Raw genomic sequence first — 22,843 nt, 5'->3', positions numbered from 1 at the left:
ATGTACCTTCCTTGGGTTTACTAATGAAAACTGGGAACCTAAAGCTGTCTTGTAAGGAGGTTGAAACCTAGATATCTATTTTACCATTAAACAACTGCGGAAGAGCTCAGAGAAACAGCATTGCCTTATTGCTTCTGCAGTTGCAATACTGCCCATGTCAACACCTTAATGCCACACTTGGGGAGTCAACACACAGCAACCACTTCACATACAGAAACTTCTGCATGTGAATGACACCTAAGTTTTTAAAAAAATAGAAATTACTCATAAGAAGTTTCAAAGCACTCAGGACATATTATTCAGCTCCTCTGTCCTGATCTTTTAGTGTTCAAAGCTCTTTCTCCTTCAGTGGACTGAACAATTGCATCACAGATAAGCTATTTAATTTATCTGCTTCCTGTTTACTGTGCCAGTAAGGATGACCCACTTGTGTTGCTGGGCCATGGGGAGGAAGATGGTTTCTCCACCTTGCCCTGACAGCTGCACATGGTGTCACATGTCCACACAAACAACTAAGCAAACTCAACTCAAGGTTTGGTTCTGATGGGACAGATGGGGAGTGAGGGACAGTAAACACAAGACTGAAGCAGGAAGCAGAAGGTGCTTAGGAAAAGCTGGGGTGGGGGTGGGCACTGCTTACTGCAAGGAACAGGCCCACAGCCCACACTCTGTGGCAATGTAAAGAAGATGACTTTCAGAAGAGTTTGTAAACAAATTGTTCAGTCCAGAATGCTGCTGAAAGCAGCTACACTGGAAATAAAGAGTGCAGAAAAGAATTTCCACAGAAAGAAATCACACATGGACATCTCTCAGTGTGCCACCATCTCAGCGTTACTGGCGCCCAGCCTCTGGCTTGACTTCCTCATTGTTTTAGTGTGGGGACTTCTAACTTCTCTCCAGATTGCATTCTTTCCTGTAAAAATTTGCTCACAAATCTAAATTAATAGAAAATATTATAAAAATACACAAGTTTTCAGTAAAGACGCTCTTGCTGAAGCATCCAGTGGGAACTTGCACTGTAAAATATTATCAAGTTTTTACAGACCAAGAGAAAAGTCCTTTATTGTGGGGCACCCAAACATTGTTCAAATAGAAGAGACAAGCAGACTCTATGCAGTCGCTCGGAGGCCTGTTTTCCTGATAGTTCTTGTCCCTGAACTATCAGAAAAGTCATTCATCCTGCAAGTATGTAATTGGTTCTTTTCAAAGTTTAGCGTTCACCTGCTCTAGTCATTACTGGACATATTGCACCTAAATACAAGTACATTGAAGCTAATTGTGTGAAAATATTTATGACTACTGGATCAAGTGAAAGCCATCTGCTCATTAAAAACCTCCCTGCCACCAACAGCATTCTAATAAGCTGCAACTCAGCTGCACTGAAGTGGTACTTACAGCACTCGAAGAGACCTGAGCCCATTGAACGCGTGGACTGGAATACACCGGAGTCTATTGTAACTCAAGATGCTGGGAGAAGAGAGAACAGTTACAACATTGTATTTTCTTTGATTATTTCACTACTATTTCAACCACACAGAAGCATGGTAAGCCACATTCTTAAGTAACAAGACATATACTAATTGTTCAACACCAAAGATGGTGCCTGGAAAGCAATCAAAACTGTTACCAAAACGTTGGACTACTTACAGTGTCGATAACTGAGTCATGTTGCTGAAGGTGTAATTGGCCAATACGCTTATGCTGTTGTTGCTCAAATCACTGAAGAAACACACAGATAAAATATAATTTATATGTAGGAATTGAGAAATGTGTTTTTTAAAAAAATAAATAATATCTGCAAAATGCTTGAATCAATTCAAAAGTCACATATGATCAATTGATATATTTTCTAATCAACTTTGAAAAAGCTCTAAAAGCAAAGCACATCAGACTCCCCTAAAAAGCTTCAGACTCAGAAATACTAAGGCATATTTCCAGCATACAGCATTAAAAAAAATAATCAGTGAATACAAGCAAAATTTTTGAAGAGTAAATTATTAAATAATACAAGCACAGCTGAATATTTACTGTACCAGCTTGCTTTGCAATATATTATAGGCATACCATTTCCATGTGCCCTTCACATTGACAGCTACTAGAAAAAAAATATGTAATTTTTCATTTTAAAAAAGTTTTTTAGGCTCAAACAGAACATTTGTTTTTGTTGTTGCCCTCCCTTGAAAAAAAAAATAATTAGGGATATTTCCAAATAAAACAGTCTCTTAAAACAGAGGATTCCAGTCTCCTGGTCCATGTTGGTTTTGTCTGTGGTTGTTCTGCCTATTTGACTTGAGTATCTACACAGCTGACTCAAACAGCATTTGAAAATTTCTGATAAATAGTTCAGCCAAGAAATTTTGCTCCTGCATACTTCAGGGAGCAACTTGCTGAACAGTCTAGTTGTGTCCCGATCTGTATGACTGTTCATAGCAGAAAAACAGCTATGCAAATTTTCATTGCCTTAGCATTATAAATACTGCCTCACCTAGAACAAATTAATGCAGCCTCCTCTGTTAATGACCTTTACAGGTTCACACAGATAAATCTGCCAAGCGAAACTGTAGCAGCCTGCAAGAGTTTAGTCCTTTTGCAGAGGCTGGAGGCTCCTGCAGAGGAAGGGTCTCTGGTGCTCTCAGTCACCTCGCTCTTTCTCCACTCTTTATGAACACTTACTGGCAGCAGTGGCCACTGTGAAATTCTTTCCAAATTCAAATTACATCAGGTTTTTCTGTTTTGTGGGTTCCACACCCCCCCAAATAGTAATTATTTATGTTCCGCCTACAACACAGTGCAGAAAGTCATGTGATTTTCTTGATATGAAACCACGTGTGTCTTACATCAGTGTCAGGTGTCTGAAGGTGGACAGCCCTTTCGGCACAGCAGTCAGATGGTTTCCTTCCAGGTATCTGAAAAAAGTCAGATTTGACAGTTACACAAACATGTTAACAAGAACTCCTGTCATTCAATCTGCACCATGAATGAGGAAAATATAAAGGCAGTCACTAAGGAAATTATTTTTGATTTATTGCTTTGAAACTATAACAGTTTGTCCTTTATAAGTGAAATATCCCAGATGCAAAGCATAACAGTAGCTTTTTTTTTTTTTTTTTTTTTGAAGGCTTGGGAGCAAATAAAGGATTTCTGGCCTACAGCAAACGGAAATGGCCATTTGGTTCTTCTATGACAGTAACTGAAGAAGGGGAGAAAAATTGTATGGCTTGTGCCCTGAACGTAAAGTTACCTGTAACAAGTTTCTATAAGAATGCTGAGTGCAGACTGACCTGTTTGAACAGTTTTTGTCTTGTGCATGTAAGTTCCTCATAGAGACAGAACTGGAAGAGGAGCTGCACCACCAGGTCTCTGTGTTGCAAAAAGTCTCACTTACTCCAGTGTCAACACAGACATCCATGACTTTGATGCCACACCCATTACAGCAATTCCTACCGTGGCATATATACCCTCCTTACCTTTCCTTTTCAAATTATGCTGGTACAGGAGGAAAATTAGGTACAAATCAAAGACCAAAGACCAAGTTATCTTTGAATACAGGCTCCTCCTACAAGCACTAAGTGTATTTAATAAAATAGCTTATGTTTCCAGGGTGGAAGTTTGAGACACCACTGAATATGTCTCTATTCAGACAGATGTACAGTAGGGCTAAAGTCTTTTGGGGTAATCCTGTGTCCTCACACAGGCATATAGTACCTGTATTTTTCAGTTTTTGTCCACTAAGGAACACGAACATTCAGTAAACCAAGTGAAAAATCCTGAACGAATATAATACCTTCCCAAAGTTTGCCTGGAAGAGAGCTTGGGTACTCAAGACTCCACAGCTATCTGTGGTAGCAATGGGATATGGGGATTTTCCCGCTTACTATAAAATGATAGAGACAGAGCTGGAATTCTTTCCCTTAACCTTGGGTTTTGGGTGAAACTGCATCCCTGGAAGATACAAGTCTGCAATGGAATCTGACCACTGTGGTGCCACAACACTGTCAAAGTAATCCTCCAGACATCTGCCAGAAACCATATCCACCTAGGACACAAATCCAACCTCCTCAGAAAGTACTGTGTAGGAGGAAGGCACTCCTCCCTCCACAGGTGAGGATAAAGTGTGAAATGGTATTTTCCTTCCTTACAAGATATTTTGGGGGATTTTTCCTAAGGTAGACATGGGCAAATGCAATCGACGTGGTGTGTTTTGGAAGATAATCAAGCACATCCAGAAAATGCAGCCCACAGACACCAGAACACTTAATGCACTGCCTCTACTACTGAAAATATAATCTGATAATAATTTTAAGAATTTTTATTCCACACATACAATTGCCTTTTCTTTGGCAACAGACCTCCTTATTCTGCATTTACTATAGCAAACAACAACAATAATAGATTGTTACTGTGTTGCATGTTCCCCCTCTGCATTAACTGTAACAACACAGAGATACTTGTGTAAACTAAATCCAAGAAAATTTTCACACAAACTTTATTTTTACATTATTTAAAAATAAAATCTGTAAACACTAACAGAATTTCTTACATAATACATTTTAAAACCAACACATTTTTTTCCCCCTCTTCTATTTCAGCACAATGCCCTCTCACCATTTTCTGCTGCTTCAGCTCTCTTTTCAACTAGATTACTCCAACTAACTACCCCAGCCTCATGGTAACCCATTCTGCCTGTGCACAGGATCCCATCAAGGCAGAGTTACTTAGCATGCGTTGGAGCTGACCCAGCTGCTGCTAGGATAAGGTTGGACAAGTGGGACTACAGGCTTTTGAATTTTTAACCAAAAGAAAAATCCTTCCCTAATGAAAAAAACCCAAACTATTGAACAAATTAATCTCTCCATTCACAAAGATCACAAGCATCGAGTGCCAGTGTTGCACAGTAAACAGTCAGCCCTTGCAAAGTAGTGGCAGCTGCTCTGCTGATGCAGATTATCACAAACCAGAGTACAGGTTAGTTACACTGCATTTACACCTCCCATGGATATTCATACTCAGCAAGTGTAAAGTCACTTGCTTCATTTTGACTAAATTTGTTATAAATTATTTTGAAAATGGAGGTCCTTAGCAAATTCACACCATAAATTGTTACGCAGAAGACCCTCAGAATTCAACCACATATGTTACTATTTAAACAGGGCAAATCATGTCTCATTTCCCCAGACATGGTCTGCTATGGGTGCAACAGGCCACTGGGAGCCTGCGCCTTCTTTTTCATCCCAGAAAGTCACAAATCTTAAACCCGTGCATAAGGGTAGGTTAAGGTTCCAGTCTTTATTCCAAATGTAAAATCCAAAGGATTTTCAAAGGAAATCAAATTCAGGTCATGTATTATGCATTTGGAAGCTATATATGATTTTCCTTTAGGAAAGGAGACTCAACTCTTGCAATGTGTTGAAATCTTCAGAAATACATTTTGAGGGTATTCTCTTGTTGATCTCAGTATGAAGCAGCCTGAAATTTGAACAAACTGATGATGGCTAGCCAAGGTTTTTCTCCCCTGTTTTGCTTTCTGGTGCAATCAAAAGTCAAAGGTGCACATTTTAATCCAGTGCTTCATTATTCAGCCTAACATAGACATGCAGACCCCTGGGGTTAAACTCCTACAGAAGATCCGCTTTAAATAGCTTTGGATTTGTACTGCAAGCTATTTGATGGTTATATAAATGTGCTAGCAGAAAGCTGCAGTACTTACACCAGTGGTATAACTTCTGAACAAACAGAATTTTACACTGAAAAATTACTGATTACATACTTTTCATCCATGCCCAAGAACAATTCACCACTGTTAAACCTTTCACCACATTATACAAAGAACAGCAGTATTTTCTAAGCAAAAGGCATTCATTTCAAAAGCACATTTAGCTGCAATGATTTTGAAATAACTAGAGCTTTTAGGGTGTAAGAGCATGCCAAGAATCAGGAGGAACTGAGGTGCAATATTTGGAGAAACCAGTTGCTGCAGGTGAACTGTTGCCCACTGCGGGCCAGGCCTCTGTCAGAGCAAGGAGGGGACGCGGGGACAGCAGCTCTGCACCTTGCTGGGCTGAAGATGACATATGGGGGCTGCAAGAGGGCTGGAAACCAGACAGAGTGAATGAAAGAATTCATGAGGGTGAAGGGGCAGAGCCCAATTACAAAACTCTGTGTATTTATGTATAAGCATACATAAATAAAAAAAACATGGGTGAAGCTACAGACCCCCTGCCCAAACAAAACAAGCCATAAACAGAATGATGTGGAGGGAATATTGTACTTTTAATTCTTTTCAAACCTTAGCCAAAGGAAGATGATGTACATGGCATCTGGTATGCAAAGAAATTCTGGCATGAATGAAAAAAATGTATGTCTAATTTTAATGTTCAGAGTCAAGTTATTAATATACAGACAGAGTCAAGAGTGGGTGTCAGCTGCCTTAACATAGATACACTGACTAGTATCCAAAACAACCACATTTGCTTCCTAAAATCTCTAGACTCTGTATTTTAAGTATCAAATTTGAAATTGGTTTTTGCTCCATGAACACTGCTGGGAATCCTGAAGTCTCAACAATGACTTGTAAGCAACAAGCAATCACCAGAGCCAAAACTGAACAAAAACCCCAAACCCATGTGTTCATGTTCTCATAAAATGCCACCAAATGCCTACCAGGAAAGGCTTCTTCTAGAACATGACTGAATGCTGCAGACAGGTAGCTGTTTGGCCAGGATGGCTGGCGCTGCGGGCCATGGCCATGCCTTGCTCCATGCCTGCACCAACCACGCCCGCTCTTGGAGCCCAGTGCCTGCAGCAGCCCTGGGGCTCATCCAGCACCTTCCACACACACTAACATCACACATAAAAAATTTAAAACTATGCATAAAAGATGACAGCTGTTCCTTTTCCAACTTGTCTATTTTTATACTGAAACCACTTGGATTGGAAGTGATATAACCAGCACAAGGTGCCAAAGCATCATGTAACGATTTGAATCACTTGGAACCTTTTTTGTACTGAAATGTCTATTCAGCCATAAAGTCAAGCTCACAGCAGCAATCTGTGCTAAGAGAAGAAATTGGAGAGAGAAATCAGTTCTTAGGCAGTAATTGAAAAGGCACAAAGCCCTTCCTTTATTTCTTTAAATACTTCATCTAGAATGTTACATTACAAAAAAAAAAAAAAATAGAATATACTTGACAATTTTATGCAGGTCTAAATTAAGTTATAGTCTAAACTTCTTAATGCAGATACCCAACATCCTAAAATTTTGAGGCAAGTTTCATTTCCTAAAAATGGTGGTCTAGAAGAGAACTGAACAGTGACAGATGAAACATCCACAAAATGTGAATTTTAAGAGCTTCAATTACAGTTTCTTGAGAAGAAACAATATTCAACTATGTATCTAGATACAAATCTGGTTCTTGAACTTTCTTAAGTTTTGGCAGATTTGGACTCTGGATTTTGCTGCATTTGTATGCACGACAACAACCTGCAGGTTTGATGCACAGGACCATGGCTGTGTTTGAGAGAAAAGTGAAGGCCCTAAAGTTAAACTTACCTTTAGTCTCTATTAGTGCTGAAGTCGCCTTTCCAATATGTACTCAAATGTCATCAGTCACAGAACACATTCTTTGATAGTATTGATACCATTTACTTTTTCTAAACCATCAGATTTGAAACACAGATCAGCTGTAACTAAAATAGCCTTCTACAGAACTACCCATTCTCTCAACGGGAGGATCTATTTTCTCAATGGGAGAATTCTCTGCGGTGAATTAAGCAGGCTGTAAAACCTTTTATGATATAGGACCGTGTAAGCCTAAGCTTTGATCCAAACTGTTTCTCTCCTTTATTATGAAACAAAAATTCACTGAAGTCTGTGTTAACGGTCAATGTGTAAAATAGCGCAGATTGCCAGAGAAGCCAAAGCACTTCCATACTCAACCAGATGATTTCCATCAGATACCTCACTTCAGTTATCCCTTTGATCAACAGCAATACAGGCATACTGAAAAATGCAACTAAATTCTTACAGTATTCTACATGTATCATAACTAACTGCTTAGAGCATATTTATCGCAACAATTTGCACGGCCCAGGTATGAGCCACCATTTTTTGTCACAAGTCAAGAGAAATCAAAAGTGCCTTTGAAGACGGATAGGAGGGTTGAGATTGGTGGTAAATACCTCCAAGCAAATGTGGCAGCAAACGTATGGGAGGCAACTGTCAAAATCATCTCGGCAACTGGACATTCAGCTGAATGAAGGTGCCATGCTAAGGCTGAGGAAGAAACAGGCAGCAAGCTAGGGGGGGGGAACAAAGAGCTACAAGTTCAGTGGGATCCCTCTGCTAGTAAGCAGGTCAGCTGCTTGTGGAAACCATTGTGCCAAGTTCTGAATGAGCTTGCAGGCTAAACGAACCTAACACTCAGAACAAAAAACACAAATGGGAGAGAGAAAGTCTGTGAGGAGAGAAAGAGAAATGGCAAAAGTAATGCAAATATTAATATATATATTAATACAAATGGAAGAAAATAATCACTAACAGTGATGTATGGATGCAGGTTTTCCCATCAGTGCTATCATATAGCTCAGTGTCATGACATTTGGAGTCTAGAGATGACGTGATTAGTACATATTTATTCTAAAATACACCATGCTCATTATGTTACAGCTTATGCACACGCCATCCACATAATTGCCTCCAGTGTTTTTCCCCAGTGCAAAATATTATTTGCTGTAGGTCCATAAAAGCAGCTGGATGCTGTCAGATAAGACTTTATTAGAAATAGACTCTGGTTTTGTGAAAAAAAAAAGAAAAAAACTAGTGTTCACACACTGAGATAATATGCAAAAGGAAAAAGAGCATGGGAAACTTAGTACTTAGTTCAAACAGATTTGGGGGTGGGTGGGGGGAAAGAAGAAGAAAAGGAAAGCCTAAAACACTAAACAGCAGCAAGGCTAAGTTCCAAACTAGCTCACTGCATGAACATTTTACTTCTGAACATCTGGATGAGAAAATTGTGTACGTTCAAAAAACCCAAGGCTTCTCTTTGGAACAAGCAAACAGTAGGAAAAAAAGTAGGGAGTACGTAAATATACAGCAAAGGAATTTGCAAGAAACAGCATAATATTTCCATGTTCCCAAGAAGCTGAAAGAAGGCTTGCCCATGATGATGGGGTTTTGTGAAGGAATAGCTGAGAAACAGAAATTTGTTGCATCATCATCCTTCTTAAAAAGCCAGGAGACTTAGTGATCTTTTCAACTCTATTTTAGATGGAAGCCTTCCCTGCCAAGGTAATCCCTCCTCCCAGGGGTGGTACAAACCAAACACAAGGATGTCTCCTGTCATTCCAGCCTCTAAATAAGAAGGAGATAATGGCTTTCACATGTTTTGTGTATATACACATCCAAAACAGAAACTCATGAAGAAAGTTGGAAGGAGCGAGCTTATGTCTCCAGTCCACCATGCAATAAAACATTGCTGGTGATCTTTTTTTGCTGACCTCAGGTACAGTGAAATTCGACCCAGCAAAGGGTAACATTTTCCCTATGTGCCTGTGCAAGATGTATGTTCATTTTTGCACATTGCTATTTAATACCTGTTACAATGAAAGAATTCCTGGTTTAAGACTACTTTAAGACCTCTAAAAGAATTTAAAAGAACTTCTGTGAAGGTTATATTCAGCTGTAACATATTGGTTTATCTAGATACATGGCAGTTATTTTTCTTAAACCATATTGTATAAAAACACACTGCAGTTCAATAAAAAGCACTGCAGCTAACATGCCTTGTAAATTAATATATCAATAATAGAAGTTTATAAATGTCAGACCGGTGCATTTTTAAAAATGCCACTAAAATGCTCCCCCGTATCATATCACCGTTCAGGCATCCCTGAGGGAGGGAGCTGTGGGCTGCCAGGACAAGGGGCTCTTTATGCCCTTGTCCTCTCCTTGGCATGACCTCCATCCTTGGCGACTGTGGCTTTGTGCAAGTGCCTGGCAGGAGCACGGACACCCCCGCATGCTGCCGAGAGGTCTCTGACATGAGTGTGGAAGGAGAGAAAGGCAGCATGGGTTGCGGTAACACAGGGAAAGGGTTTTTAATGTATTTGAGCTCCTGTGACTGTGGTAGCAGTGAGGAAGGTGAAGGCACCCCTGCCCTGGCAAGTGCTGCGGCCCTCTCTAGCCAAGCAAAAGCCGTGGTATCTTCTGCAGCAGATAACTTACGCACTCTCTGGTTTCAAGTGCTACACAGGTATCAACTCCTGCCACAGAAAGAAAACAGCTTTAGGAAGATACTCCAGCCTTAGGACATAGTTCAAGGGATCCAGGATCGTCCAAGGAAAATGGGGGTATTTTGGTGTGAGGAGTACAAACAGATTGAACAAGATAAATCTTTTTCACCCTGTGCCCAGAAAGCTATGGGGTTCTCCCTGCCAAGTTTCACCTGTCCTCAAAATGAGGCATGAGGTGGGGTTCCACAGGAGATGCTGTTTACCACAGCAGCAAGGACAATTCTCAAATCCAGAACAATAAAAATACTTAAGTTCACATGAGCAGCTTGGGACCCAGATGATATAGTCCTTTCTAGATTACAGGCAACATCTTTATCTTAATTGGGAAGCAGAAGGAAAACAAGTATGATTGATAAGATTTATGTATGTATTTATTTATTGACACAGTTTCCACAAAAGTGAAATTTTTAGCTTCAGTACCTGCAGCTCATCTTTTGGTATCGATTAAAATAAGGAGCTCAGTATATGTTGGTTAAGAGGAGAGTGAGATCAGGATTGAATTTTGAGACAGCTGGGACAGATTCAAGGTTATATTTGCAGAACATGAAATATTCAGAGCCAGCCAGCCCATGGCTGACTCTGTTCTGCTGACACATTTCTGGATTGAAAGCAGAAAGCCGAAGTAGAGGCTTGCACAGCCAAGAGGCTCCTACTGAAGAAGACAGTCACGTAAACTCCTATGAACTCAAACTGCTCAATTCCAGGCTATTGCCTCATTTGCCAAGAAATAGCTTAAGAAATATAGCAGTTTTCAAGAATGTGAGATTAGTTTCACTCTTTTTGTGAAAGTTATGTCGTCAGTGTATCAGATAGTATCAGTAAAACTCAATATGCAAAATTCAAACATAAGAATTCCTTAGTGTGGCAGTGGAAATCAAAGTAACATCTGTGATATCTTATTGTCAGCAAGACACATTTGAATGCAATGAAACCTGAACAAGAACAGAGCAGAAATCACCTTGCAGACTTTTTATCACTGATAGCAATATATAAGGGAGTAAAGGCCAGGACTCGGCTTTTAATTCAAACCACTATTATCCATGCTCTGGTCAACAGCATTTCAAGGATGCATTCACTAATGCAAAATTTCCATGTTAATTTAAGTTACCACATGTGCTTTCAGTACACTCCTCATTCAGCAACAAAGTCTTGGTTTTGACTACAACACTGGTAAAAACAGTGAAAACTCCTTTCTCCCCCTGTGAAGGGTGTAAAGCACAGCTAAAACCAGGACAGGTGTGTATCTCATTCATTAGCTGCCTTGTTACTAAACAGTAAAAATAGTACTAGATACTAAAAAATAGCAGAATCAGATTTTAGTTCATTACAAAATTCACTGAACATACCAACTAACTCAACCAATTACTTTCACATAGAGATGTTGATGAGATTGTAATAAGTTTCAGTAACAACTCACCTGGGATAGATTTGAATAAAGACCTAAAGGGGAAAAGCTCAGTATTTCTACTGCCAACTGTTTAAGCCAAACAGTTCCACCAGTGTATTTTATTTCCTTGGAAAGAACCAAAATCCAGTATAAAGTCATAGCGAGGGGTAGATGGAAAGACAACTAGAAAGATGGTTCTCAAGTAGGATGAATTTACTTTACAATTTAATCTAATTATCTGTTATTTTAGCCATTTCATGAGGTTTGGAGAAAAGAATTCACTGTTTGCTTCCACCACTGGCTTTCTTTTTCTTTTTTTTTAATCTCCTCCGAGGATAATTAGCTCACAGCTGTGTAAGTCAGGAACATATTTTCATCATCCTTTCAAACTGCCTGTTGTGAGCTTAGGCTTCTCAGAAGCACTATAGGATTATTTGATACTAATATATGCATTTGTTCCCTACACACAGAATTAATGGGTACAAGGATAGATAAACTCTGTTCCCATTACAGAACAATGTATTCAGTCAAGGGAAAAATAAATATAAAAATAACAGTCAAAACATATGGAAAGCACCAAAGCACAAAACACCAGTCACTAAACTCAAAGGCAAAACCCCCAAGGACCTACAAAGCTCCACTATGATGTAATTTCATGAACTTCTCATGAAAGGAGCTATGTAAAAGGTAACTCACAGCTCAGTCACGTCTTTGGGAATTCCTTTGGGCAATATCCGCAGCCCTTTGTTGCTGCAACGTACCACCGAGTCCACACAGGTACACTGGGAAGGACAAGGAGGTGAAAGCAAGCAGCTGCTTTCATCATTACCTGCAGAGGGAGAGGAATGGAGTAAGGAAGTCAGCTTTACAGCCCAAAGTCACACACTTTGAAGATAACTGCTTACAAGGACTAAGGAGAGACATCCCTGAATCCATGGTAACCACCAAAATATTCTAAAGTAGATCCAGTGTTCTAGATCAACCTGCCTTCATACAGGTTCTTTAGGCAATATGAACAACAGTTCAAAACCTGAAGAGCAATATTTTTAAATAAATATTTTTTCTTAGGAGTATCTACTTCTCTGTAATTTTGCAAATTACAGTAAAATTAGTTATGTGAATCCCAAACACTCCCCCACCCCTACTGTACCAGCTGAAACAGAGAACTTGACCAGAATACTGCCCTTAAATTCACCTAGACAGATGATATTCACTATCCACTCTGCTTTAGGAAGATTTTTTTTTTTTATTATTCAGTTTTTAGATGTTATTTTTTTACTTTTTTTAAGTCAGCCTGGCACTTCATTTATCATCTCAATTGTAAAACCTCATTGTTTTTGACAAGGATAACCAGGCATACAACAAAGAGAACAGCATACTTTTAACTGCTGATGATCCATCTGTGCACACATAAAAATATCTACTTTCTCCAAAAACGGTTTCAAAAGTCCATAAACAGCAGATTAAATACTGTAATTGAAGAACAATAGGGTTTCTGCGCAAGGAACCAAACTCTTTGAAGTTAAGAACATTAAAGCATGTATTTTCCCCAAAAGCAACAGGCTTTGTAAAACATCAGGCAAATGCATGCTATAGTCTCATGATGCATATGAAAGGAGATACTTAATGGCACATTCTCTAGATGACAGTGAGAGGAACCACGCAAGTGTTTGTGAGTGCAGGCAGCCTGAGTTCACCAGCACGGAGACACAGTGCTGCAATCCAAGAGCACACAGTCAGCTGTCATTATGTGCCTCATTTTTATTTTTTCTGAACTGATGCAAGGACTAATTGAGACAGATCTGTTGCTTTCTTCTCTCTGCTGGATGTACCCATGAGCATTGAGACTAAAGAATAAGACTGGAAATCCTGGTACAAGATAACAAAAGTACCCATAAATGTATGGGTAGGGAATAATTTATATTCAAAGGGATGGAGAAGCACAACCAGCCAACAGAAGAACACCGAAGGGGGTTGTTCTTTTTTTTTTTCCTCTCCAGCTGACCTTAATGACTGGAAATAAAATTCAAAAAATTTCATAATCCTCCAGAAAAGCACGTTTCTTCAGCATATTCAATTTTCCTGTGCTGTGTTTTACACCCTGCCACCATCTACCTTCCATTCACCACAGTTGTCTCAGTGACTATGATAGAGAAAGCTCCCAAGCATGGAATGTCATTTTGTGGACCAGAAGTTTATTTTTTCCTCCCAAACTAAAAGCGAATTATTCTTTAATGACTAAACTTGGGTCTCTTGAGCTCTGAGCCCAAGCACCTGGGCCTTTTGCCAGATTGCTTGACTAGAATAGGAACAAATTTCTACTCCAAGTAGGAAACTTCTATCACTCTTAAGGTCTCTTTAGAGCTATGACTAACTGCAGCTCCAGCATATCTGGTCTTAACAGGCAATCACAGCCTACAAGTCAAGTTAGCAGTGGATTCATCAGTCAATTTTTATCCTTACTATTTTCTCTAAAATGTGCTTGATCAGAAGACAAAGAACTACCTGAAGAATAAAAGAGATGTCAGGATTATATTTTTTAAACCTATATGGACCCAGCAAAGCATTAAGCATCACTGAGACGTTTCAAATAATATCTAAGGTTTTTTTATTCCCCTGTATTCACACCTATTATTGGTGAAACTAGACAGTATCCAAAACTAAAAGACCTGCCGAGCAAGCACCATTCCCACTGGCTTCAGAGTGATACCTAAGTGTATAAATAAGGAAGTGGGAGGAAGGGCCGGGATTATACTAGGATTATACAAAGCAGAGCATTTGTCTGTAATAAATTCATTCTTATATTTAGGTGAAGACAGTAGAAATTCAGAAACTGGAAATCAAGAATAAAAATAAACTCCTGTTAGGGAACAATGATGTTCAACTCTAGATGGCTCTTCCTCATCACTAAGCTGAAACATTTACATGGAGTATTGCTTGATAGGAAGGGAGGCTCTCACAGAGGTGCCAACATCATCATAAATCCCAAACTGAATTGGATTGTCTTACCATCACAGGTGAAGTCCTGGATATCTACATCTTGGATTGGAATATCCTTTAAGAAAAAGGGTTTCAAGCAGCGTGGATTTCCACTGACAATTCTTTTCTTCCTCAACCATTTTCCCAACCAGGCCAAATGGCAGTTACAATTAAAGGAGTTAGCCAGCAAATTGCTGAAACAAAACAAGACATAATCGCATCAAACATGAACATAAAGAAATACTTAAATAACTACAGAAATATGCTGGGTTCCAAGTCCAAGCCCTTTCCTACCATCTGTTTCAGCATGATCCTCCTCTGTTATACAGATCAGGGAAGTTCTATGCAGGTTTTGTACTAGGACTAGGGTTGCAATTAAAATATATATATGCACATGTATATATGTATAAGATTATAAACCAAAGTACTTACTGCTACAGCTATTATTTAAACATACTTACATGACTACCAGGGCTGTATTTGTAGTGGATTTCAACCCAAGCTACAGCTCACACCCAAGTCTAAACTCACCTCACACACTGCACTCACATATGCACGATCTTCAACGTGATTACTTCAGGCAATGCCATGGAAAAGTTTCGCACTGCTAGCCCTTCGCACAGACCTGCGTGTAACACCCACTACGTGTAGCCAAGCTGGCTTAGCACGAAAAAACCCAAAGCTTTTTTCTGGAGTCCTGTACTGAAATGCCTATCCATAATTTGTGTGAAACCTTATGACTAAACTTCAGATGAAGGAAAGAGGCTGATATCCCTGGTAAAAACCAAGGCTGACTATCCTATGTACAAAGACAGGGAGAATCAATAGCTTCAGTCTGAGGTTCCCTCACTGAAGAAAAACGAGCTGTCAGGGCCCCCCGTATGGAAAATGAAGTATCTAAACTAACACTGATGGAATTCTCACATCATATGTGAGTATGTCTGAGAGTCTGGTAGCACAGAAAAAAAGATAATGAGATTTCTTGAAAGCATAGTGTATCTTAAAGACAAAAAAATTCAGGCCTTAAAGAATCAGGCACTTCAAATGTAGGTATAGTTGCTGAAGTCCTTGTAAGTCTTCACTTGCAACACGCTTTTACAAACCTAAAGAAGTAGTCAAAATCACCTTAGGTTTTCAGCCAAGCAACTCCTCCAGAAAACACTACTGAAGACTAAAACATATGGCACAGTTGAGGTGTTGCAGCAGGAAAACAAACCCAAACCAATTCCTCAATTATATAGGTTCTAGGCCAACATCACATACCCACAATATGATTTACAGCTGCTCTCTGCATTGTAAAAAAACCCCATACTTCAATCACTGCACTACCCTGGAGCTCTGAGTGTGTAATTACATGTAGATCTAGCACAGGCTGTTGTACATTCTGTAGGAGGAGAAAACTCAGTATAACGTTCAATAATAAAAACAACCTATTTCATGTTGTCTAGGACTCAAAGGCAAGGCTAACTTGCTGTATAAAGGTGAGTAAACAAACAGGTTACATAGGAGCTTTCAGACAGAACGTGCAGAAAAGCACTGACAGCATTATTCTAATTCTAGTTAATATCCTTCTGAAGCGTTTTCCATTTTCTTTAATCCATAATGAGACCACATGCAGGATGCCTTGTATATTTTCCATACTGACATACTTTGGCATGAACATAGTGTTTAAACCAAATGTTTAAACCTCCAACGCTAAGTGAACCAATGCTTCAAAGGCCATTTGTTCCACTGACGGAAGAGGGTGAGATCATATTCACAGAACAACTTCCGTGACACAAATCCTTAGAATGAAATAATCCACAATTGGAAACAAACAGCAGGTGTATATAATCAGGTTTCTGGAAAAAAAGTGGCTCTGAATATAAAGAACATTTTGCACATCTAGAAAGCATCTTACTGGGACATATAAAAAGAACTTTCAGAAACATTTAAACGTTCAGTCTACAAAATGCTCCCATCAAAATAGTAATTATCCCTTCCTACAGGGGAGAGGTTGCTTTGACTTAATGTGCTACTGCTCACCAGCTGAGCAGCAGTAACTATCCACAAACGCCCATTTACTTCTGGGCAAACAGGTTAACATATGGCCTAAAATGTATTAAATCCCTGGATTATGATTTTTTTCTTAAGAACTAAAAAAGAAATAAGTTGTTACATACAAAATTAATAGAGAGAAAAAAAATCTACTGTTTGTTCAAATAACTCTGTGTAAAAAAGGACAAATTTACCTTGTCACACATTATACACCTGCTCCTGACACTGTATCAACACCTAAATTTTATCCTTTCTCCAACTTCAGAGCAGTGATTTTTTGCTTTAATGTAGTATGAAGTTCATACATGTCCCTACATATGTGTTCTTTCCACAGCAAGACTGTGATACAGCTTTTGGGAAAAAATGTGAGATCAAGGCTCTCTATAAAGTATCACATCAGACAAGAAATTCCCTACTTTACTTGAAAAGCAACTGTAGGTCTGGGAAGGCAAATTATTTGCAAAAGCTTCATTCTGGAATCTGGCTATTCAAGTGGAGTTCTCAAATCACAAACAGCAATGTTGGGCAGCCAAATAAAAATTCATAATTAGTAATCAGAGTTCTCACACATAAGATTGTGATTTAACCACTCAAACAGAAACAAAGGAATCAAGCTTTTAGCAAAGATGTCGTATTAACATTAAACTCAGAAGTGTTTACTCAAGGACATAGACATGTTTTCAAAATCAAAAGGGAATAGAAGTCTTGAGGAATGAAGTATGTATATCCTACTACAAACGCTTCTTAAAAATTGCAAAGAAGCCATAGAATATTAACTATTAGAATGGATTCTAGTGGCCTGTTGGAAAAACATGCTGAAACACATCTGGATATTGTTGAAATTAGGTTGAAAATATATCCTGGAATTCAGGTTAAAGCTATACTAGAATAGCTCCATGTCATTCTGATGAACCAGTTATCATTCTGGCATTAGCTCCATGCAGCTATTGTAGTAATAATTCATGGGAAATCAGTTCTGCTTGCAAATACACCCACTTGACTGTGTAAGGACTGCAACACATGACTGAATTCTCTGTATGCAGAAGTGCACTTCAAATTAGGATGCTACAGTACCTAGTTTGACTAGTAACAAATAAGAAACTGCTATTTTTTTACCAATAACTTACAAACTAGATGTTCTTCCCCTTCTGAAAACCATTAGGGCATTATTTTCAGAGCTGTCTGTGTTTCGATAATATCAATGAGGCTGACTCAGAGTAATACCAAAAGCAGCAATATTTTTTAATGCCGTAAATATGCCAAGATGAAAACTGAAACCTTAAACTTTGTATGAATTTCTGGCTCATATTAATAGATGTAAAAATAAGTAATTACAATACCCGATTAACTCACAAAGTGTGGGCTGAACAGGAAAAGCAGTCATACTATCTATCTTCAGTAGTGTTGTCATATAATATATCCACCTACAATGGAGTACTGCTAGGAAATTAACACATCTGAATTTTGCATTTATATGCAAAATACCACTATGGCCTTAAACCAATGTCTAAGGAAGTCAAAAGCACACCTTCTCCTGTCTGCAGGTCAAGCACAGAATGAAAATGTGTCACATCACAAACTTTTTCATCAAGACACAGCTAGGAACCTGCCATGACCAACATGATTATAAGTCAGTGCCAAAGCAATGCATTTTAATTAGCAGCAGCTTTAACTGCTGTTGTTAGATCCACAGCAGAAAAAAAAAAAGGAAAATGGGCCTTCTGACAAAATGTGACAAAGATGCTTCTATGCAAACAAGGTAGGGACTTTACAGACTGATTCAGAGAGTCACAGCTTTTAAGGGATCCATGGAAGGAGACAAATGTGTGAGAAGCAGGCAGGCATTGCTTGCAGCACAATAAGAACAAGCTTTCAGCGACTACCACTCTCTTTGACCAGTGACTTGAAAACAGTCAATAAAAATAATCTTGTAATTTTTATCTCTTCGTCCATCAATTTCAAGGAGGCTTTTGGGACTACAGAAAGTAAATGGAAGAAAAATCTGGGTTCTTTATGCTGCATGGAGCTAATGCCAAAATAGTGACTGATTTGCTGGTGAAAAGTTGTAACAACAAAATGAAAGTGTGAGCAACAAACCAGCTGAGATGCAACACTTCTTTCTTTCCCAAACATGATGGAGAATGCTTTCAAAACCTGAAATGCAATAGCACCAGTGGTTTATTTTGATTGGACAATTAGGGTGCATTTTCAGGGCAATTTCCATTAACAGCAACATCAGGGTCCCATTCACAGATGGAAACAAAGAGCAGACCTTCCATATCTATCATTCTGTACTTTATTACAATGGACACGCTACAAAAAGCATGTAAACATATTTAAGAAGCAAGGGAAAAACTTCAAAGAAAGATTGAGAAATATAAGAGAATTATCAGAAAAGCTTATGCCAGGATTTTCACATTCACATTCAGCAGGACTTGAGTATTTTCTCCTCTTAGGCTCCTCTGAAAATCTAAGCATTAGCTACTAGATTTCTTCTGATATTTAACTAACTGAAATCCAACTGAAATTCAGATATTGACTGAAATCCAAGAAGCCATTCTTAACAAAATTAAGACTATACTGAAACTAAAGCAACTTCAGGGAGCTAAAGTGTAATAGGCTATGCATTTGTGAATCCACAGAGATTGTTTTACATGAACTTCTGCTGTGCATTGCACTAGGTTACGACACGGCAAAACATACAGTCCCCCTGTCTGAGGCTGGCAACCTCAAAGTTTTTTCAGCCACTCAGCTGAAGCAATTCAAATATTTCTTTAAAGCACACCTTGAATCCTCCAAACCTGCGATTTCAGTAGGATGAATTTTTCTTTCCCTAAATGATATTTTCCATATATGAGCAGTAAGTAGTTTGATTTTGAAACCCATACACTGTGTTCTTAAAACAAAAGCATGGAAGAACAGCATCATAACATGTTCATATCATAAAAAGATAACTTACATTGTAGACAAAGAGACCAATGTGCTGAAGGCTCCAGGGGTGATAGTGCTGATGTGATTATCATACAGAGAAAGAAGCCTCACTGAGCTCAGTCCGGCAAAGGTGTCATTGTTTATACAGCTGATAGAATTGCTCCTCAGCATCCTGCAAAGATTAAAACAGGGAATTAGGAACTACTGGGAGAAGGTATAATTTCCAGATAGGAGGTCCTTTATCTAGGGCATCAACAGATGTTTTGGCAAGCACTGTACTCTGTTTTTATTGATTGCTGAAGTACAACATGGCTATAGGAGGGCTAGATTTGTATAAACATTGTTTCATGAATTTAAAACTCATTTCTTCCACAGAATGTTAGAGGCTGATGGGAGCTCCACATCTGAAAGTAGCATGCAATCAAAAGTGAGTAGTGGCAAACTTGAAATAAAAAGTAGTCTTAATTTAGTAAATATGAGAGTAAATGAAGACTTATTTCAGAGGCCAATTGAGAAAGACTGCCAGAAATGTGTGACAATCATAGGATGGTTTCAGTTGGGAGGGACCTTAAAGAGATCTAGTTCCACCCCTCCTGTCACGGGCAGGGACACCCTCCACCAGGGCAGGTTGCTCCCAGCCCCGTCCAGCCTGGCCTTGAGCATCCCAGGGATGGGGCACCCACAGCTGCTCTGGGCAGCCTGGGCCAGCGCCTCACCACCCTCACAGTGAGGAATTTCTTCCTAATACCTAATCTAAATCTCCCCTCTTTCAGCTTAGAGCCATTCACCTTGTCCTGTCCCTACAGGCCCTTGTACAAAGCCCCTCTCCAGCTTCCTTGTAGCCCCTTCAGGCACTGGCAGGCCGCTGTAAGGTCTCCCTGGAGCCTTCTCTTCTCCAGGCTGAACAACCCCAACTCTCTCAGCCTGTCTGCATAGGAGAGGTGCTCCAGCCCTCTGAGCATCTTCATGGCCCTTCTCTGGCCTTGCTCCAACAGGCCCATGTCCTTCTTATGTTGGGGGCCCCAGAGCTGGATGCAGTACTCCAGGTGGGGTGTCATAAGAGCAGAGTAGGTAAGCTCGACCTGCTGGCCATTTTTCTTTTGATGCAGCCCTGAATACGGTTGGCTTTCTGGGCTGCCAGCTCACATAGCTGGGTCATGCTGAGTTTCTGGTCCACCAACAGCCCCAAGTCCTTCTCCTCAGGGCTGCTCTCGATTCATTCTCCACCCAGCCTGTATTTGTGCTTGGGACCTTGCACTTGGCCTTGTTGAACTACATAAGGTTTGCACGGGCCCACCTCTCAAGCCTGTCAAGGTCCCTCTGGATGGCATCCCTTCCCTCCAGTGTGTTGACTGCACCACACAGCTTGGGGTCATCAGCAAACTTGCTGGGAGTGCACTCGATCCCACTGTCCATCTCACTGACAAAGATGTTGAACAGTGCTGGTCCCAGTAAGGACCCCTGAGGAATGCCACTCGTCAGTGGTGTCCATTTGGACATCGAGCCATTGGCCACAACTCTTTGAGTGCAACCACCCAGCCAATTCCTTATCCACTAAGTGGTTCACCCATCAAATCCATGTCTTTCTAATTTAAAGAAAGGGATGTCATGCAGGACAGTGTCACATGCTTTGCTCAAGTGCAGGTAGATGATATCACTTGCTCTTCCCTTATCCATCAATGCTGTAATGTCGTTGTAGAAGGCCACCAAATTTGTCAGGCATGATTTGCCCTTACTGAGGCCATCCTGGCTGTCACCAATCACTTCCTTATTTTCCATATGCCTCAGCATAGTTTCCAGGAGGATCTGCTCCAAGAGGTGAGGCTGACTGGCCTATAGTTCCCCAGGTCTTCCTTATTTCCCTTTTTAAAAATGGGAGTTATTTTTCCCCTTTTCCAGTCAGTGGGAACTTCACCAAACTGCCATGACTTCTCTAACATGATGGATAGTGTCTGCGCAACTTCATCTTCTGGTTCCCTCAGGACCCATGGATGCATCCGGTCCGATACTAGCTGCATTACCTCTAGTCCTGTCATGGATGTTTTTGTAATCCGCACTGCATAAGTACGGAAGGAAACAGCATCCTCAGCAGAAATCAAGGAATACTTTAGGAAAGATTTCCAGACCTATCACAAGCTCTGAAATGTTATTATAATCATTAATTGACAAGACAGAAATCAGTAACTATCCTATAAAATGGTCTTTGCTCAGTGTTTGTACCAGATGAATCAGTGCTGTGTTTTTGAAGATACATCTCTGAGTTGTTATGGTAACAATGAACTCGACGATAAAGCCCAATTAAACTGAAAGACTAGTATCTTGTTTCACTTCATAGCAAAAAAAAGGCTCATGTGTATTTGTTACGCTGCATGCCAATCAACATCTGGGTCTGTAAACATCACTACACAGCTGCGATATTCCTACTTAGGTGAAAAATTATTCAGTAATTAAAGCATACTACCAAAAATCCACCAAATATATGCAGCTCATGCTGCTGTTCCAGTGAACTGATCCTCCAAATAGAGGAGGGTTAATTCCTTGGTATCAAATTCATGCAGTGAGCAACGAAAATTCAGACTCCCTTAGAAGTCTGGATTTAAATCTCAGATTGGTATCCACCAGTTGGGTGTTTAGATGCTACATCAATAGACGCTCGAAAAACACCAAAGAGAGATTAGATATGGCTGGGAAGAAATTCACAGTGTAATCACAAACACAGTGTTGGACACCTGAATGTTACATTGCTTTTGCATTACTGTTTGCTACGTAAAGTTACTGTCACAGGCACTTCAGTCTTCAGAGTTTTGGTGTTGCAACTGGGGTGAAACTATGTCATAAAAGAGTCACAGGGCACAGAGACTTACACATGGAGTACGAGGTTGCCTGAAAGCCAGGTCAAGACCACAAGCTCTAAAATGAATAGAGTAGTAAATAAGAGAAGTAAGGCCCTTACTGGCTTAGTTGCAGTTGGAAACATTTTCTCAGTTCTGTATGTAAAGTATCAGGCAGTCATACTTCAAGATGTGGTGACTGAATTTGGATGTCAGTATGTCTTGCACAGAAATTTATTACATTTCAGGAAACATATGGTCTTTTAAAAACTGGACCATGACCTTGTCCAATGTGGCATCTTTGTAAAAGATCACAATTCTCATGTTCAAAGTCAATTAATGGACAGAAATACATGTCCCTCAAGCCAAAACCTTTGGGTTTGTA

At 39.7% G+C, this 22,843-nt stretch overlaps 1 protein-coding gene across 1 annotated transcript in view; it reads right to left on the bottom strand.

The window, feature by feature from the left end:
• SLIT3 (slit guidance ligand 3) overlaps nucleotides 1-22,843 on the bottom strand; it is a 531,450-nt gene that overhangs the window by 93,921 nt on the left and 414,686 nt on the right. The window contains exons 19-24 of the mRNA XM_056349923.1: nucleotides 19,656-19,799; nucleotides 14,690-14,853; nucleotides 12,377-12,509; nucleotides 2,838-2,906; nucleotides 1,648-1,719; nucleotides 1,396-1,467 (exon numbers count right to left, since the gene is read on the bottom strand). Coding sequence (XP_056205898.1) covers nucleotides 1,396-1,467; nucleotides 1,648-1,719; nucleotides 2,838-2,906; nucleotides 12,377-12,509; nucleotides 14,690-14,853; nucleotides 19,656-19,799 — 654 coding nt within the window. The remainder of the gene's footprint in view (nucleotides 1-1,395; nucleotides 1,468-1,647; nucleotides 1,720-2,837; nucleotides 2,907-12,376; nucleotides 12,510-14,689; nucleotides 14,854-19,655; nucleotides 19,800-22,843) is intronic.

The sequence above is a fragment of the Falco biarmicus genome, chromosome 8 (assembly GCF_023638135.1).
Source record: "Falco biarmicus isolate bFalBia1 chromosome 8, bFalBia1.pri, whole genome shotgun sequence".
Classification (NCBI taxonomy): Eukaryota; Metazoa; Chordata; class Aves; order Falconiformes; family Falconidae; genus Falco; species Falco biarmicus.
This window is presented reverse-complemented; position numbering and strand designations above follow the sequence as displayed.